General features: G+C 45.0%; 1 protein-coding gene across 7 annotated transcripts in view; it reads left to right on the top strand.

The window, feature by feature from the left end:
- The window catches only part of ABR (ABR activator of RhoGEF and GTPase), a 1,582,060-nt gene extending 1,563,450 nt beyond the window's left edge, over positions 1-18,610 (top strand). For all 7 annotated transcript variants that reach the window (XM_069615233.1, XM_069615235.1, XM_069615234.1 and 4 more), the window contains 4 exons: positions 1,697-1,831; positions 10,743-10,848; positions 12,264-12,411; positions 15,165-18,610. In XM_069615233.1, the coding sequence (XP_069471334.1) occupies positions 1,697-1,831; positions 10,743-10,848; positions 12,264-12,411; positions 15,165-15,254 (479 nt within the window). In that variant the 3' untranslated portion in view covers positions 15,255-18,610. The remainder of the gene's footprint in view (positions 1-1,696; positions 1,832-10,742; positions 10,849-12,263; positions 12,412-15,164) is intronic.
- Positions 18,611-20,411: the final 1,801 nt, after the last annotated feature.

The raw sequence follows: 20,411 nt of genomic DNA, 5'->3' as shown, positions 1-20,411 counted from the left end.
ACTGGATCAAGATAATACAGAAGCAGTGAGACATTGTCCTAGTTCAACACACATTCTTGGGTCGAGAGGAGGCGACAATTATGTTGTTTGTGATGACAGCAGAGTGTGGATCCTAGAAAGGGTAGTCTTGTAAAGGAGAGGGTGCATTTCCCAGGAGACAGATGGGCCAAGAACCGAGTTCCTGTGAGGAGGCAGTAGATATGAAAGAGGGCGTCTCAGTGAACAACCTTTTCCACAAATCTGACCCGGGCAGGAAGGCTGCCTGGTGATCACTGAATCCCTGTGGAAGGCGCAGCCGTGGAAGAAGGTCCAAGGTTATGTCCCAGATGCTAGAGAAGAACGCCAGGGAATAAGGACAAGGAGGCCAGGTGGTGTCAGTGGGGTAGTACATCTTTTATGTAATTGTCTGTCCCCGTTTCTTGTTTTGAAAATCTGGTCTCCATACTCTGCCGAGTCGCATAATTGAGGGCCAGGCACCACAATCATCAACGCAATAAATATACCAATGAAGATGGAGTATCCTTGCAGGACAGGTAACACTTCCTTCTCGGTGTCATATTCTGCACTTAAACGAGCTGCTCAACAGTGACTCCCAGTTTTTGAGCACCAAGTGTTGCTGCCTCTTCAGGTGCAGCGCATGCAGTCAGCAGGGTGACATTGGTTCCTCGATTGCTTCCTGCGCTGAAACTGCATTTTCAGACTGGGGCAGACAAGCTGCTACACAGTAGAGATCTGGCCCGCGACACCAGCACTAACCAGGAGTCGTTGTCATTGCTATTTCCTCGATACCTTAGCGATGTGTTGGTTTTTTTGATTTATTTAATGTACCTTGGAATAAATCAGGCGCTGCTTTTCAGCCGCACCAAAGTGAGTTTGAATGTAGTTAGGAAATGGTGGAGTGTGGCGGTGGCGACTGCAGAGTGGTGAGAGTGACAGTCCGCAGGATGTTTAGAGAGCTGTGGGCTTTGACTTGGCAGGGACTTCTGGCTTCAGACTTTAAACATCCTGCCTCCTGTGAGCCCAGGGATTTAAGTTTATAGAAAGGCTCAGAGGTGCTGCAGCTGAACTTGGCGAGGCACCCTTTTTCCTCGCAAGTGCTCAAGCAGATGTGTTTCAAGTATGGCCCAGTTGGCCCTTGTGTGGGGGACCATTTTAAGCGGGGGAATACTTGTGCTCGTTGTTGTTGACTCTTCTCTTGGGAAACCAAAGCTGTCCGATAAATTGCATTTCCTGCCCTAAGAGCTGTCCAAGATTCAGTGCCCAGATTTGGCAGTCGATGCTTCTTCAATGTATGCCTAGGAACTGGGGACCTAGTTTCCAGGTAAAGGGATGCGTCATTCTGATTCTTTAAGCAGTTTTTTGTATATGATGGCGATAATAAACCTAGCCGCTAAGTTTGTGTTTCCTATACATAAAGTGGAGTTAACAAAAAGGGATATAGAGCGTTGGGGGAGGGCAAGGGGCCTATCCCCTGTATATCAAGAAAAAAGCCAATGTCACTACCGTAAGAAACCCAACAGATTGCCATGGATCTGGCACCGGTGGGGTGGCAGAGTCCACCATTGCCACTGTCTTGCCATGTGAGGATTCGTCTTGCCCTCAATGGCTTCTGCCATAATGCCCCTATAGCTCCCATTGGTGGTTGTGATTTTACTTGGCTGGATGTAAACACTGTTCTTTTTTTTTTTTAACACAGATAACAAAGACATAATGGTGATGCTAAGCGACATGGACATCAATGCCATCGCGGGGACGCTGAAACTCTACTTCCGAGAGCTCCCGGAGCCCCTGCTCACCGACCGGCTGTACCCTGCCTTCATGGAAGGGATAGGTAAGGCAAGTCCCTACCCCCGCTCCCTATACTGGACCTACTGAGCCCCTCATTCATTCATGGAAGAAGCATCTGGATTAGTGTGCTGTACTCACCGGCTCGTTATCTTTCATTAAATAGGTTTATTCAAATGCATGCATTACATTAACAAATCATATGTATTCAATTTGCACTTATTTAAAAATAGCATTGATCTTCTGTATAGGCCACCATTAAATAATTATTTAATAATTATTGAATGCCTACTAACTTTATCATCTTTGGCTGTAAGATGCACACACGCAGGCCTAGCTTCACGAATTTCTAAGGGAATTTCCTTTCCCTTAGCAACAGAATCAGGTAATCACTATAGTATATAATGTGTGTAATGATTGGGTGGAGTCTGCTATACATCAGAGCAAAGTGTGTGTGTGTGTGTGTGTGTGTCCATTAAATGCATGCCTTAAGCACTAGAAATTAGAGCATCATTCAGAGCACCTCTCTGGGTTTAAGCGGGTAGTAAGGGTTGTTCATGGCCCGAGCATCCCTGAGGAAGAGCAAAGGGTTGGGTGTTGATGGGTGTGGTGGGCTAATCTTGCATGATCAGTTGTGAAGTTCAAAATCCATTAACCTTTCCGTCTCCTGCACGTACACCTTTCCATGCCCTTCACTAAACCATCTTTTCTATACATATTCTACATCACCTCTGCCTTACTTTTTGACTTACTCTATTCACCATCCCTTCTCCACCCCCAAGATTCCCTGCCCACATGTGTTCTTGGCCATTACCCCTTTAGTCCCAACCCCTCTATTTTATTTATTGTGCATTTGTAAGGCGCCTATACAACAAATGGTGTTTCAAGGTGCCACAAGACAGGAAAATAAGAGGGGGCGGGAGAAAAACAGTAACAGTACAGCCCAAGCTGTAAAAAGGGGTGAGATAAGCACCTAATCTAAACCTAAATCTAAGATGGGAGCAAGCTACGACCATCAAATCATCATAATAATACAGTCCTAGTGGAATCTAGTCAAATAAAAAGGTCCTATACTAAAAAAAAAATATTGCCAATCCTAAGAAGTGTTCACAAAATGATAAGGCGGGATGTTATGACCGGGGTCTCCCTTCCCCGCGTTTGAGCTTACAGTTCCTTTTCCTCAATATCAGGGCCTTCTGTACCCAAGTCTCTTTCATGCAAAAGTCTCTTTCCTCAGAGGGCCTGATATAGCATAGACCACAAAACAAAAGGTCCTCTTGCTAATCTTCACGTCAGGCAATTACTCTTAACCCTTGGATCCCCCTCAGTCGGGGTCCGATCCTCCTTTTAACGTTAGCCTCCCTCAGTCAGGCTCAGACCAATCATTCACTGTGGACATCCATCATTCGGGTTCACACTTGTCGTCACAATGCTCACAGGTGTATTGCTGTTCACCCCCAATTTGCAGGCATTACTCAGTCTGGTTCATATTTGCCTCCTAAAATGTAGTACAGTTAGCTTTTCAATAATATTCAGAAGTCTCAATGTCTTTTTAAACAACCATTCTGTTAACTCACTGCGGACATCCCTCGGTTTATCAGTTAGAGTCCTTTGAATGAGCGCCCATGTGGCGCCAGACCACTCTAACTCTGATACCAAGTTTTGCCCAGAAAACATCTTTGTACGTTCGTCTTCTTTCTTCATACGCTCTTCGTAACCCTGAGCCCAATACAGTCCGGTCTATTATCGGTACCTCCGACTCACTGGCTGTGCTGAACTCGTTGGCTTCTCTTTTGCCGCTGGGGTGTAGGTCAGTACCACGGCGGCAATTGCTTCTCCCTGCCCTGGCTGTCAGTGCAGGAGCACCCCGTGTACCATGGACATCTGCCACACCGTTCGCGAGCTGCGATTCCCGGTCTTAAGTTTCCCTTCTCGGAGGCTGCACGGGTTTGGGTTGAAAGGGGCAAGGGCAATTCCCTCCTTGTCGTCCTTTCGGTCTGCACCGCCTTTCTCCTCGGTTTGAACTGCCGTCTCGGAATAGAGGCTTCCTTGTGTTCGTTCGGCCTTGCTCAAACCTTAAACTTCTGAAGCCCCTTCTACCTCTTATCTCAGAAAGAGATCAACCAGTCATTGTCGGGGAACTGGTGAATGCCAAACTAGATTATTGTAATGCACACCTTATTGGCATTCCAACCTACCAAATGCAGCGCCTCGAGGTAGTACAGAATGCAGCCGTGAGGCTTCTTTCTATCTAGGGATTCATCTATGACTCTGTGTGAAAGTAGTTTACTTCAGTTACCAGTACAGCGGAGGGTACCTTTTAACATACTTAGTATGGTTTTCAAATGCCTCCATGATCTCTTTCCCCGCTATCTATCATCAAAAGTCGTTGTGCATCAGCCAAATCGCTCTCTTCACTCTGGGTGGAAACGTTTTGGTGGTTCCTTCGTCCAAGTTTGTTAATCGGGGTGATAGATGTTTTTCTATTGCAGGTCCATGAGCATGGAAAATACTACCTGCTGATCTTTGCAAAATTGAGTCCCTTCCTCAATTTAGGAAGAGATTGAAAACTTTTCTCCAATAATTGGCATATGGTTACTGTACTTGGCTTGTTCTTTCCTCGATTTAAAATCTGTGCTCCGGTATATAAATTCAAAAATCAAATCCTATCATCTTCCCCTATTGTAGGTTGTATTCCAGCCAGAGTTCTTTCACTTCCCCCCCATGATCTTCGACCACACATTTTCTGTACTCAGTTTGCATCTCTCTCCCACACATTTTCTGTACTCAGTTTGCATCTCTCTCCCACCTTAACATCCCACTTGCCGTCTGCCTTCCATTCCTCTCTTCTCATCACCTTTTCCATTTTTCCTTGTCCAGCTTCCTCTTCTCCTTGAGTTCCTCTTCGGCTCTTCCACTTTACCCTCTCCTCCCCACATTCTCTTCATATCCCCCATTAGTACCTGGCGCAGGTTTCCTTGTTGCTCACAAACGAACCGATTGGTTTGTTCGCAAGCCTCACCTGAGGGTAAGCCCTTTCACGCTTTTGCGTGACACTCGCGCCGCTTGTTTTTTTTCGTTTTTTCTGGCCACCATGGAAAGGGCTAAGGGACTACACGTAGTCCCTTTTCCCCATCCATGGCGGCCATTTTTTAATTTACTATGGCCACCACGGAAAGAGAAAATGGACTACGTTTTCTGTCCGCAGTGGGCATTTGGTTTACTTTTTTTTTCGCCCGTGAAACACGTCATGCAGCCAGAAAAAAAAAAAAGAGTACCCCGGTCTAACAGGCCGGGGGACTAATGGCAATAAGCCCCAAGACTGTGCGCCATTACCGCATAATGTAATGCCCCTGGGGCCTTCGTTAAGGCCCTCGCGTGTAACTATGGGCCCCAGGGGTATTACCTTATGTTGTAATGGCCCGCAGTCTTGGGGCTTATTGCCATATTCATGTTTTGCTCTCCTCCTGCACCATTTATCCCCATGTCAAAATTCCTTTCACTTGTAGCACATTTCCTTCCTTTACAAATTTCCAGTGCCCCTCCACTCATTTCTTCAAATTTCTCTGACATTCCTAGCTTTTCATCACCATCCCTTCTTATACTCCTCCATATTGCACTCTGCTCCATGACTCTACCACCTGCCTGCATTCCTCCATACGTGTGGTTTACTCCATTCACCCTCCATTACTCTCCATGTCCCCCATCTCTTCTCCACCTTTACCTTTCCTTTTTCTCCACTTCTCCTGCCCCATCTTCTCCTCCACATTCCCACTCTTCTTCAGTTTGATCCTTTTCCTACCCACTTCCCTTGCCACACTTCTTTTTCTTGATTCCGCATTTACCTTTCTTCCCTACTCATTCCTTCATTCTCCTGCTTCCACCCCTCCCAGCATGGCTTCCTCATTAGAACCTTGTGAAGGGTACATGCGCTGCGGATCCTCCAAAAACTGCTGCCTTCATCTAATGCCCTCTCTCGCAGAAATGGAGAGATCAGAAGCACCAGTGTCAGCATTGTTCCATGTTTGCTGACATCACCAGCACTCGGTGTTCCTGCTGATCCGGCAGGCTGGAGAAGTGCTGGAAAAGGTGTTTTTTAAACTCTTGCCCTTTAGCATAAACTAGTTGGCTCATTTTGGCGAACAGCAGAATTGCGCATTAGCCTTCACGTCATCATCTGCTTTGCAACTACGACTCCCAAATTCTAATACCATGACGCTCCTTGACAAAATTGCAAGACTGTGTACACCGTTTTTTTGTCCCTCTCTGCTCCAGTTGCCATCATGAGAATAAAACATTTTATTGTACGTGGAACAGTCCCCCCTCTCCATTTAGGTTTTGCACATTAAACTGGGCATCCAGTTTTGTTTAACGTCTGCAGAAGCCTGTGTTGGGCCTATACATGTAATTCAAGACACCATCATGTGCCTTGGGGCAAATATCTCTTGTTCCCTAAAAACATGCATGCCCTAGCATTTGAAAAGATCTCCACTCTTGCATCTGTTTCCATGCATTCCAGGGACTTCCCCTATGTGTCTCCCTTCATCTGCTGTGGATGTCCACATTCCTCTTAGTAAGCACCAGTCTGCCCCGTACCAGACCTATTAAACGTAACACTGTACCCCGCCGCTTTGGTATGTCCACTCTGAAGTGGGTATCGTTTAGACTTCATGGATCTTGCCCTGTGTGTCTGCAGATCCGATCTACACAACAGATGGCCTTCTTGACTGATTGTCTACTACAGGCAATCCTGCCAGGAATCGTAGATAGACACATCTTGTAATGTCAAACCATGGGTTAGGGCACCAGAACATAGGGACCACTGTGCTGATCAATGAGTATATGATTGCACCCTGCTGTGTTTGGGGGGCAGAGGGGATTCTAGAAAGACGGGGCCCTTCTGCCCCAAAACTGGATTCCCACAATTCTAAGAGAATGCCCCTATCACAGGCACAGAGTGATCAGAAAGTTGAGACTTGTCTGTCCAGGTTCTAATCAACAAGCAAACACTAGTAACTCAACGCAAGGGTTATTTAATTCTGTAGCCAACCCGTTTTTCAACCCTCATGGGTCTTGTCAAAGCAATTATAGTATTATCTTAGAGGCGGCTCTATGAAGCTGGGAGATTGGACTTTCAGGCCTCGCACAGTTGCCCGCATGTCAGTGTGCCTTACCTCACCATGGATCTTCTGGAGTCGTCAATGCAGGGCTTCCATCACAACCATGCACCTTGTGCAATAGTACCTGGAGCATCTTATGTGCCCCATGGAATTACCAATATTGATCTCAGACCCAAATAGCCAGACAGACTCCAAGAATATGGCAAAGTACTATTTTATTATCAGCTCTATAAAGTAGGGCAATCTGGCAAACGACTATTTGTAGTCATGCACTCACCATAACACTCGGATTATACAAATGCTTTATAATTCAAGATGTCATCTGTCATCCTACGGGGCAAACTGTAAAACATATTGAAGCAAACGATTGGTCAAGGGAACAAATGTACCTATATATCATATGAGTGTTAGTATCGTTATTGGATGCCCCTTATCTGGTAAGCACCCCTTAAACCACCTCTAAACACATATCATTCAATTAGGCTAAGTGTCATTACTCCTCTTGGCCTCTGGAGACTTATTTGCTCTACCTCACATAAGCATTCTTGACTGTTTCTTCTTAGCTTAATCTAGGAGAAATATGTCTTACATACATGGCTTATCCTCTTGACTCCCTTTGTGGCTTTCAATTATTCCTTGATGTGGCATCCTTGATCCCAGGTCAATAGATATTCTCTGTACCTCACACAAAGCAGTTTTTCCGCATCTCCCGACTCTGCAGCCCTGGTCTATCTCTGAGGTTGCTTGATTGGTTTCAACACAAGTCCAGCGTCCCATCATGTTCGCTTTAGTCAAATTACATTTTCTTCTGAAGCAAGCTTCTATATGTCTCCATCTGCCTTGCTTTTCTGCGTATGTACATTCACTTCATCTCTTCTCACTTATTTCTTTGGTGCACATAATTTCTTCGTATTAGATCACATGTTTCTCTTATTCCTTCAGTTGCATCTTTATTCTTGGAGTTTTTGCATATCGTTTGTGTGTCATTATGTCTTCCCTTCATGATGTCACTTTACAGCTGTCAGATTTTCTTTACAGCTCTTCAAAGTTTAGTGGTTCCTGCAAATCTCCTACTACCCTTTCAGTTCGAGGGTGTATTTGATGCGGTTGTCTGCGTGCATATCGCGTCTCATACACACGATGCAGTATTACAATACCTGGTGTCACACATAGGGCGCTCCTACTGTTGTTCCAGTATGACAAAGGTGAGCGGGCGGGAGCTACAGATGACGTGTATTTGTGCTCCTCTACAACCTCTTCTTACCTTGGCGACTTTGTCCTAAAGACTGTCCATATGGCCGGGCCTTTACAGGGACGAGTACGGATAACTCTAAAGGACGTGCATCTATGGCACTTTTCCCATAGGCTTTATAGATGTTGCTATAGGGATTGTGCAATAATACGAGTGGAACCCCGCGATATGAAATCTGTTACCCCAGCTGTATCGCTATACAGCTATTTACCTGCTATAGTACATTGGGGTAGCTTGCTGTGTCAGATATTCCAGCTATAAACAATGTTTGGTATTTGCTATTGATAATTAGGCCACATTCAACAGAAAGGGGGCTTGAGTGAAGAGGGCCAAATGGAAATGAGCAATAAAGGGAAGGGTACACTTTACAAGATGTGTTTCGACCCTTTGGGGTCTTTATCAAGGCAATGATACTATTACAATAGAGGTGGCTCTATGAAGTTGGGAGATTGGCTATAAGCAGCTTGATGTGATATTGTAGAGTGATTGGATATACAATTTTCAAGTATAATAAATGTCCTGGTTCATTGTGGTATGCGTGTCACGATAGTCGCACCCTTAAATCTGGGCAAAGAGTAATTGGTATCCCAAGGAATCCCCTGAAGCACAATAACTTGCACTAATGGGATACTGGACCCTTCATCCGAGTGAGGCCTCTGAGCCTTTCGGAGTGTACTGTGGGTGACTCGGCCACCTTACATGCCGAAAGGCTAAGAGGATTCCTCTGGATACTAATAACTCCTTGCCCCGATTGCAGGGTGCAACTAAAATTCAGAAAAGTTAAAAAATCAATACCAGGTACATAGTGCTACTGAGATCCTAATTTTATAGAAATTGAATAATGGGTGCAAAACTTTGGGGGAGCCGAAAGGGGCTTATCCATTTTGCATTATGCAGACTATACATCATTGGGTGTTGATTGTATAGTCACACTACAAAAGTGATTTGTCATTTCTTACAGATTTCGTACAGGCCTATACTCTGATAATCAGGACAAAATGAAGCCAGAATGTGTTAAGATATTTACATTTGTCGGGACACGTTTCACACTTATCATATCTCTGCCTCCATGCTCTGCGTATTTATCTAGACCGAATGAGCTTGCGCTTGTATCTCAGTGCTAATATTGCATTTGCCCTGATTATCGGACTGTAAGGTTGTTGGAAATATGAGGTCTCGCTTACAGTGGGGATATGCAATCACCACATATTGTTCCTAAATCTCAGGTGGGCTCACATCTGTTCTCCCTAACCTCGCGGAACCACCGGAAGGTAGAACAGTAAGTAGGTCATATGCTGCTAGGATTGCTGGCTACATCTTCCCATCAAAGTCTAAAATAGTGCTAGGAGTTTGTTATTTGTATAGTTTAAAAATAGAGGTTTTAAAGAGGAAATGCTTTGTTAAAATGCGGCATGGTCATGTGGAGGGAGATTATTGGAGTACTCATTGGATCTTTATAAATATCGGTCATCCCGCAATCACTGTGATTCAAAGCAGACCTTCCTCCCACCCTTCCTTTCCAGGACCAGTTTAAGTGGCTGTAAGGCAACCCACATCACTACCACATGCACCACAAAATGCATTGCCTCTCTGTTAGCACGTTGCCCATTGCTGCGTATAGTACGGCCGTAACCATCAAACACTTCTATGGTCAAGAACCATTTCATCCAGACAAGGCAGTCCCTTCCCTGGTATGGGAAGGGACTGCCTTGTCTGGATGAAATGGTTCTTGAACATAGACCATACAAGAAGCTTAAAGAGGAACGCTCTAAATTGGACAATTTTATTTATTAAATTTATGTAGCGCACATGCAGCCCAAAGGCATCGCGGCACTGTTACTTGTGGCACTCTTAGTTAGACTTCGTCTTAGACAATAATTCATTGTAGCTGAGTGTTTAACACATAAAAGGGGCCTACTCTACATAAGTCTTTCCTGTTCACCATAAATATATTTATTACATCTTCAAAACATTCCTGAGAATTATTTTATCCCGTTGGAAACTTGAGTGACCAATGGATGGCAGAGTAGGCCAAGAGACCCAGGAACTAAATCAGGAAGAGGCCTATCTATATGCTGAGGGAAGACAACTATGATGACATCAGGAATGCATGTTTGAAAATATATTGATAAAGGTTTAAGTTTATAGAGTGGAGCATGTTTTAGAACTGGTAAAACAATGTGCATGTGATCATACAATGTATCCCAATAATGTATGCCTACGAGAAAAGATGTTTGTGTCTTAGACAAATGTGTGAAGATGTTTCTAGTTGTATTAATATACTTGGGATGGAATCTTTAGTAACTAGAAAATAATGTGAGCAGGATGTAGGCTGCTCCCATGAAAGAGAGCCTGCAATCGGGGCTGAGCATCTGCTATTGTAATATCCTGGTTGGATGAATATCACCTTTACGAGCAATCCTGGATTGATCTTGATCTAGCGTGTGAACGGATTGCCCGATGTGTTCGAACATGGTTGCATTATGCATCCTGTGTGCTCTTGTTATGTGTCGGCCTCAGGCCTGTGAATGATGTGTGTGTGTGTGCGCGCGCGTTGCAATACTGTGTCCTTTTGTTTTCTTTAGCACTTTCTGATCCTGCTGCAAGAGAAAACTGTATGATGCACCTTCTCCGCTCGCTGCCGGACCCAAACCTCATTACATTCCTATTCCTCTTGGACCACCTGAAAAGGTAACTGGGTGTCACTGTTCAGGAAGGTGGAAGGGTGGGGGGTAACTGGGCGGATCAGTCTCTCTCTGGAGGTAGGGGCCACACATGTATCTCGCCCCCTCTGGACCTGTGCTTGGTTGCCCTCAGTTATCGTAACGGCGCAGTTATTCTTTGTAGCCGCTTCATGCGCTGTAATGTACGTCTCGTGTGACAGTGCCCTCCCCGTGCATTAGCTATGGCTTGGCAAAGTGAGTCTTTCTTTTATTCTGAAGCTTTGTAGCATGCCAAATTGCAGTAGAGTTTGTTTTGTAGCAGGACGTGCCTTCTGAGGGGGGACATCTAGGGAATTCTGATTAAAAGTGATAGAAACACATATCTGGCAGTCATACAAGCTGTTTGGCTCGGGGATATTGATGTACAATGCTTGAGGTCTTCGCTGCTTTCTATACGTCTTGCATTAAGATTATACGAGATTAGAGTGCACCTCTGGGGGGTATGCAGGTTGCCTGGCTTAGTTTTGCCTAGTAGCACTCCACATCTTTGCAGGGACTAGGCTCTTCCAAGAGGTTTGATCAGTGGCTCTCAAATATGTCTTTGTCTACTGGTGGTTGAAGCCAGATTGCCGTCAGAGAGCTATTTATTCAAACTAAATGTAGGGAGTGCATAGACAAATGGGTGTCCTTCTCCATGGCCATGCACTTGCCAGACACCGGATCGGTGTTAGGAGGATAAACCTAGAAAAGAGGGGGACACGCAGCTGTCCATGAATGTGTACCTTGGTAGGACTGTTGGTCTTCTGTCATTGCTGCACCAGTCTGTGTGGAGACACAGGGCAGGGTGGATGGAGCCTCCTGGTGGCAGAGCAGTCTCTACTCCCAGCTCTTTGTGAGCACCAGGCCCTTTATTGGTTGGGTGTCCACTTTATAAATCAGTCCGACAAAAAGCGGCAGGAAGCCAGACCTTCAGGCCACAAGAAGTGAGCTTAATATTATTTCAATTTCCTATTCTGTTGACTACTCTGTTCCACACCTTATTGAGTGGGCGATCACTGTGAGCTAGCGGATGAGGTACCAGACTTACTGGATAATTTCTTCCTCACTGAAACACTCGTGGTCTTGGGGACCGCACAGAAGAGGAGTGATGTTGAATACTTTTGGTCAAGGCTGATGGCAGAGGCTTGGTCAGTGGGCTGCTATTCACTTATAGTGCTATATATGTATCTAGGTCTATGCTCTTCTGTGACTCACTGCCCCTATTTCACTGTGTTCCGTTCCCAACTCCCTCTAGGCGCCATCCCGTACTGGCTACATTTCCCCCGCCCCCCTATTTGTATCGCCCCCTCTCATCACTCCTCTTCTTCCCCCATCCTTTGTTTGGCATCTTGTTTCTCTGTTTGCGTTTAGAGCTCTTTCTTTTTCCTAACTCTTTTTCTCCAGGGTCGCGGAAAAGGAGCCCATCAACAAAATGTCCCTCCACAACCTGGCCACGGTGTTCGGCCCGACGTTACTGAGGCCTTCCGAAGTAGAGAGCAAAACCCACAGCAACCTGGCATCCGACATCTGGTCACATGACGTCATGGCACAGGTAAGGTGACAGGGGGCACAGCCTGAAATGAGACGCAGGCCTCTGCAGTGGTCGTGGCCAGGTCTCATTTGAGTGATAATTGGTAGTCTTTTTCCATGCAAGGTGTCGAGTTAATTAAAAGACAGGTCCTCCTCCTCAAAAAGAGGTGTTCTTGGCAACTGGAAGGGGATAGTCTGTTGATGAAATGGGGGCTTGTTTAATAATATCAGTGCTTTAAATATTTTGGAACAGTAGGCCCTCATTATTGAAAGTGGGATCCTGCCCTTCTGCCGAGCTGTGCTTGGTCATTGGGGCACGGTCTTGCATACTGATCCAGTGTTCGTCAGTGATCCGAGTCCTACTGCTTCTCGCCACACTCCTTATTCCACGAGGGCGAGTTATGCCCTGGAGAAAGGCAACTGCAAGGCCTTTCAATTTACAAAAAAAGTGTTAAGCCCTCCCTCTACCTTGGGTATAAAACACATGACTAACCCCAAATGTCCTGTTTGTAATAGCCAAGAAGCGTGTCAGTCATGGGAGACACAAGTCACATAATGGAGGGAATCCCGAACTATGATGAGCAAGGGCCTAAATGGATGTGTATTGGGGGAGATTTTTGGGGTCTCAAAACGGATTTTGTCTGATTTTGCTAGCCCAGCTGCTGTTAAATCCTTGCGGTACCATAGCAATTTACTTAAGAGCTGCCTGTCTTAATGTATAACCATTTTCTTGCACTGAAGGGGGTCTCCTTAGAAGAACTATTTTAGGAAAGCTCTGCTTCTGAAAGATGTAGGACGAAGTATGGGGTTTTCAACTCAATCCTAAGGTTAACAATAGTAAAATCTCTGATGGCTCTAGTCTAGGCACTATAATACAAACGGACACCAGTGTTTTAAAGCCACCTTGTATTTCTCTAGAAACTGCACGACAAAGCTTTCCCCAGATCTAATGGTTCCCTACCAAGCAGGCTGCCACATAGCTAAAAAAGACAGAACTGGCGAGAGTTGCCACCTCTGACCTCCCCCCAGTATCCAATGACGGCAGTGCCTTGGGCTGGACTTTGCTCACCCTTCAGGCCTCTTCAGCACTTTATGACCAGGGCATCTTATTTCAGCGAGGCAGAGGTGTTTGCCAGTGGCATCGCCCAAACCTGCAGTTTCCATCCTGGCGTCTTCCTACCTTGACTGCTGAAATGCACTATTCCTCGGCATTCCAGAGTCCAGGGAACCGGGGATCGTGTCTTTGATCTTGCTCCCCTCTACTGGCAACACTTCTTCCCATTAGACACAGCATGAATGTCAAGGCTGCGTGTTGCCCATAGAGCTCTGACTGGACTAGGACCCATCATTTGCGTAGCCTTACCCACCTTCTCCGTGCTAGTAAGTCCTTTCTGCTGATATGTGACACCCTTCTGCCTGCAATTTCTAGAGTCTATTAAGGTGAAAGTTCCTTCAGTCTTGACCCCCAACTATGGGAATTCCGCCATTTGCATTTCCACGCGAGAGCCACCATCATGCTTTTGTAGGCGGGTGCAGAACTTAATTTTTTTCATAAACATTCATTCCAATTTCTCTTCTAGTTCAATGCCAAGAAGCCCATCTGCTGATGTCTATCCATAGACAAGGGGAAGAGCCTCTGCGCCTCCCTTCAGACATTCAACTTCAGTGCACAGCTCCCGATGGGAGAGTAAGGTTTCATTTCAGTTGCTGCTCTCCTGACATCTTGGATCCTTTGGAAAGTCTGCACCCAGCTCTCAAGTAGTTAAGGCTTTGGGTACAACTCGACTATTTTACTTCCTCCCTGACCATGTGAGAGGGAACCCTCCTGAACCCATGCACAGCAAGTTCTCTGATGCAAACTACCCGATGTTTTGATTTCATCCCTTCCTTCGCTCTCCCTCTTGGCAGTCTTCTCCAGTTGCTGGAAGTAAGGGGGACACTGTTCCACCCGCTACTCCACCTTGGGATGGAAACGTTACACACCAGTTGGCCACTGAAAAGGGTAAAACTGAGGGTGTGCAGCTGCTTGCGAAACAGAAGCGAGTGCCTGCGTACCTTACACTTGCACAGTAGCGGGCAGCACACAACCTCTGCTTAATAATCCATTGTGACAGCTGGAAATAGATAAGAATTACAAATGAACATTAAAGGTGATTGTAACCTTATTAGATTGCTATTGTCTTAGTACATTAACATAGAAAGTTGTGGATAGTAAATCAGTATCCCTTAAAATGCTTTGTGGCTAGATCCGTAAGATTTTGAACTATCACTGCAAATTTAACACAGACGGGGCTTGCAAAAATCAACTAGCCAACTAGCATTGGCGTGTAGGGTGCATGATGCTCGACCTTGCTGGCTAGTATTGGTATGTTAAAACGTGCGTTTCATTTACTGCAGACTCACTTTGTTTGCAGTAAATGGCAAATACAGGTTTTACTGTGCATGCTTGCCAGCATTGCACCAAATATGAAGTGGGTTCAGGGTGACATGCACGTCCTGTAGGTCTAGTGAGATTTGAAAGAATTTCAAGGGCTGATAACAAAATGTAAGGTGCGGCTGCTCTCCTCCTGTGCTGCCAGGATGGTATTTTAACACTGACATAGTACCCACACCACCTGTTTGTGGTGTGTGTTAAACTATGCTGAGATGATGTTGAAATTTTGAGATGATAAAGGAAGTGGAGTTCAATGTCGCCATCAAGGCTTGTCTTGTTGCCACATCTGCCCGACAGCCACAGTGGCTGCACAGCTTGACCTCTTGTTTGTTCCCTTTCAGGTCCAGGTTCTCCTTTACTATCTACAACACCAGCCGATCACCTTCACAGAGCTGAAGCGCAACACACTTTACTTCTCAACAGACGTGTAACCCGAGGCTCCGAGTGGCAGTAGCCCAGTGTCCTTCAGACAGCAGATGACCAGAGAAGCGAGACGAGGAGCCAGCGAGGGGCAGGAGTGGCCCGGAGACATGTGCATTATGTGTACCCAGGGGAACCAAAATCATGCTCCTTCCCCCGGGCTCGCTAGGTACTCTGTACCGCTGAGCACAAGGGCATTGTTTAATGTATATTAATTAAATTAAAAGTGTACGAGGCTGACTGGGGGCAGTGGACAGTTCTCTGCACTCCTCTTGCTTGCAGTGACATTTTCTGTAATGCCTTCGTAGTCAGTCTGGAAACTGCTAAGAACCATTTGCCCTGTCTGCCAAGTATTGTCCCAGTTCCTTTTGCTTGGCCTGGTCTTCCCATTGCGGTACAAACACTGCCCCCCCCTCCCCAAGAGGACTTCACTTGCCACAACTTCTTTACTTTGAGAGTTTTAAGAGGAAGTGGCATCTCTGGAGAGCACATCTTCGCCCTAAGCAGAAGGCAGCGTGCCTGGCTGCGCATGCACGAATCTTGGACCCGCCATTCACGGACTAGGACCTGTTCCGTTCAAGACTTTGTTCCAAAGTTGAGGATATGTTCTTTTTTCTTTTTTAAAGCAGCAAAGGTGTACATTTCTGGACATTTTCTGCATATTTGTAACACAAATGGTCTGTTTCTTTCTTGCTGTATTTCTCCTTGAAACTGTTACTTTGGATTTGACACTGCCCCTTTCTGCTTTGGCGGTTCTACTCCTGTTTGTGACTTCGACTGGAAAAAAATAGTGAGGAAGACTTCACTGGTTTGGATTTGACATCCCAGCTTTTCAGAAATGGGAGCAGAGTGAACGTTCTTCCAGGTGTCTAATCAGCTTTTAGTGTTAGCAGACCCATACATTAAAAATACTGTTTTGTAAAACCTCCTGTGTGGGTTAGTAGGGGCTGGGCATGGAAGAGGCTTGTGGGGCAGATAGATACTTATACTTTCTGCATGGCACTTTTTTTCAACCCTCTTGAGAGTTTTGCCAATCCCTCTCCCAAGAAACCTAGATGGTGGGCTTCAGTTGCCACTCAGAGTATGCTGGCCTGTGATAGTGGACCATTGTGCTCTACCTGGTTGGGTTCCTTCAGTGGGATTCAGAAGTGAACTAAGGGTTGTAGACTTTTTTCATTGTGGTGCTCCTGCTGGTTTTAGTCGGTGTTCCAGAATAGAGAATGTGCATTGCGCCCCCATTTTAAGTTCTAAAATATTTCAACTTTGGCTCAAGTTCCCTTCAAGCCAGACCACAGCAGAGGATTGTGCCTTTGCTTTTTCCAGAAATTGTTTTCTAACCATGCCGAACTTCACCCGAGGCTAAGAATTCTTATACCACACAGTGGATGCAAGGTGGCCTTGCTCAATTGAACTATTCGGCACGACTGGCATCACCACGAAAAGCCCTATCCTCTGCAGTACGTATGGCACTCCATCTATTCTTGAAACCAGTAGTTCCGCTTGCCATACGTTGCTGGACTTTCGGAAATTGTTTCAGCTCCGACTATTCACGGGGAGGTGGGGTTCACCACCAGAAATAGGCTGCCATTTAAATACACTTTAACCAAGTTACTCAATGTATGGTTTCACACTTTTAAGTATGTTCTACAATCTTCAAATGAAGCACAATGATACACCGTGCCAGAGGAACTGTTGTCTTAAATGAGGGGAACGCTTGGTGCTTGGATGAACCAAGCCTGTATTTACTTGGTCCAGATGTATCCATTCCAGCTCTGGTGGTGCCAATTGATTGGAGCACAGTTTATATCCATTATGTACACAATGCCCTTTCACCCCCGATTGGCTGATATTTTATGATTGAAATGGAGGCAGGAATGCTTTGTTAAAGACTTGCATATCTGAGCAATTGCTAATCTGATTCAATACAGAATCCATTTTTAAAGGTGTGACGTCAGTAGCAGAACAGCCCAGGTAGTCGCCTGCAGGATCATGTTTGTTATTGATGTTGGTTAGTGGACCATTCTGTGCTCAACCTGTTTTCTTCTTTTAATTATGAGCAGACTGGAAAAATGCAAAGGGGGGACGTTGTAGATAAGTAGGACTGCCTTCAGACACAGGGATGCCATTTAACAAAATAACGCAATGATTAAAAATGGACTCTTAGTAAACGATGCACAAGCAAAGGGTAACCGCTGGACGCTAGCAAAATGACTTATAACCCCGTTGAATATTGTTGAGCAAAAAAGGAAGATACCAGGACACAGGTAGTCCAGACTGATGCAAAGAGGTCACGTACTAGGTGGTCAATTCTCATACAATTTGTACACACCCAGGTGTGGGGTGGGGGGGGCCCACAAGGGGGGCGGCGTTTGGATCTGTGCAAGAATCACCTTCTGTGCACAGCTGCGTGAATCCCTCTACCATGCCCCTTGTCCTTTACTTCATTCTAGCTCAGCCCAGAGGCTTTTTTCCTTTGGGAAATAAAAGAAATTTAGATGAGTTGAGGTAATTTCTTGCAAGAAACTGGAATATGCAGCATGGTACAAGCCCCTCACTTTCAGGAGAGATTTGTGATATTGTAATAAGTATCTGCTCATTCTTAAGGCTTTGGGCATGGGAGAAGTTTCAGGAAAATGTAAAAGAAATCTACCCACACCCAGTGCCCATAGTTCTTTCCGGAGAGAAAGAAATGTGGTCGACTTCATATTTATTTTCTGAGATCTCAATCTTTCTCGGTTTAAAGGTCAGTAGGGTATGGGCAAAATGCATTGTAAGGCTGAGTTCCCAGGCTGCAGTAGCGTAGTCATTCCTGAATGATGCAGCCTCATCTATCCAGGACATTTTTCTCAGGCAGAACTTTCTCAAGTGGGGGTGTAGGGGTTGTCTGTCCCCTTAAACGTCTTTGGGAAACGCACCATTTTTAAGGATGTCGTCGTAGCAGCTCTTTTGCCAGCTGGATTTATTTTGCACTGTGCGCTATCCTGAGGTCAGGTTTGGATTCATAGAAGTCCGATGACCATAATCATATAATGTAACTTGTAGCATGGGAGCGGAGCGTGGATGCTTCTCGCCATTTGATGTTAGGCTAGACCTAATAAAAGTACAGTTAAGAACCAGCAGGATACAGGATTTTAAATAGCAGGTATTCACTCGAAAACTCCAGCAAAGAAAACAATGTCATGCCTTACACTGAAGGTTTGAGAGATTCTGTGCAAAAACTGGCTTTATTGTGAAAAACCAAACCATGACCGCACCAGCAAGAACAAAGGAGCAGGCATCGACAAGTTACTATTTTTTCTTCTCCCATTGACAGACTTTGATGCAGCTTGGCATAAACTTGTCTTATTAAATAATATTTGACTTAAAACATTATTTTTATTTATTTTGTCTTTGTAGAATATTCATTTTGTTGTAGATGATTACACTTAAATGGGAGAATAAGTGTCAGTAAATCAATGAAACAAAGGAACACCCACACGCACGAAAGCGTAGCTGTCTCGTTGTTATGTTCAAAGACCAAGTTTGGGATAGATATGCCACTAGGTCGGGGTCTTTAACCTGCACCTTTCTAGATGTGGACCCAAGACTCCCATGATACTATGCGGCCAAAGGCTGCTGATGGTCGTAGTTCAAAACACCTAGGGAGCCAAACCTTGCAGCCACCTGCCCGCGGTGGAGTGGCGCGATATGCCTAGTTACTGAGACAACTGTACCCAGGCTGTTACCAAACAAGAAGGAATCCCAGTACCCTGAGATATTGGCTCAAAACAAATGAAAAATATGTACAACTGGGATACATTGAACATTACATAATTCAACTTGGAAAGTTAAATCGTCTTCATACAGCAATTCATATCAACCAGTCTTTGTGTTGGGCATTACGTTTTTTAATTAATATACATTTTTTACAAAAACCCTGTCGTGGGTTGTACGTCAAAACCAGTTGGAAGGGATAGATGGACTGATTAGAGTTACTGGGAAGAAATAATTAATAATACATTATGGAGAAAATCTGTTATTTTTAAATTGAATTACATTTTGTTTAAAGAAAGTATTAGTTATGTGCACAAAGTGTTTGGTGTTTGTGGAGATATTGCAAAGATGAATTGTATTGAATGAATTTATGGACTCTTTAAATGTAAGGGTCCAGTTCATTTTATGAACTAAGTCACGTTTGGGATCGTTTAAAAAAATAAATTTAAATTAGTTAAATAAAATGCATTGTCTAACACAGACTGGTTGATAGGATGTCATTGAGTGCAATCATTGCTGCATGGGGAAGATTTCACTTTTTCTCTAACTTGAACCGAGTTGCACATATTTTTCATTTGTTTTCAGTTCCTGCAGCAAACCATCCAGGGTCTTGGTGATTGTGGCCACGCTGTCTATTCTAGTGCAGTATAGTAGTGTAGATTGAAGTAGAGGGTTGATAGGACGATCAGTGTCTCTGCTTGCAGATGAGCCAGTAAGTACACCAGAAAGGAGTCCATTTTGAGACACGCCCCGATTACGCCCAGTTCTCTCTACCCAGCGTCGAGTTTGGGTTCTACTGTACAGCCCTTTTGACCTATCAAAATGACCTCCAACCACCAAAGAAAATTATCCAATAGTTTCCTAATTCAACACAGCAGCCAACTCTAGCACTAGTTATTCCCTCACCCATCGTGCTAAGAACATCAACACATTCTGCACTATCCGCATTCTTAGCGGCTTATGAAATTCAGCAAACGTATCATATTGATTCAATCATACCTGAATGGTGCATGCACACACAAGTACAACCCAGAAAAAAGTGCACATTTAATGATTTTGTCTTTGTGAATGGTTTATCGGGTGCTACATATCTCCCTTCAGGCCCCGTCCTGTCCCCTCTCCAGAACACCTCATCTCACTAACCAACTGACCTCCTCTTACTCTATCAAACTAACAAACATGTGCTCCATCAACGGCACAATTACTTTCCAAAGCCAATATCTATTGAACTCTCCACCAACTCCAAAGTGAACCTGCCAGCCTTGAAGTGTTCCTGGTGGATCTCCATTCCAATTCTATGGAAGCTCTGGGTTAGCCGGTGTGACTCTGATACAGAAATAATGCCATAGCATGCAGGAGGGTGTTCCGGTGTATTGCCTGTGGCCCCGCCACAGGATTCTCCAAGTCCTCTTTAT

This window comes from Ambystoma mexicanum, chromosome 9, assembly GCF_040938575.1.
Source record: "Ambystoma mexicanum isolate Mex_15411 chromosome 9, UKY_AmexF1_1, whole genome shotgun sequence".
Lineage (NCBI taxonomy): Eukaryota > Metazoa > Chordata > Amphibia > Caudata > Ambystomatidae > Ambystoma > Ambystoma mexicanum.
This window is presented reverse-complemented; position numbering and strand designations above follow the sequence as displayed.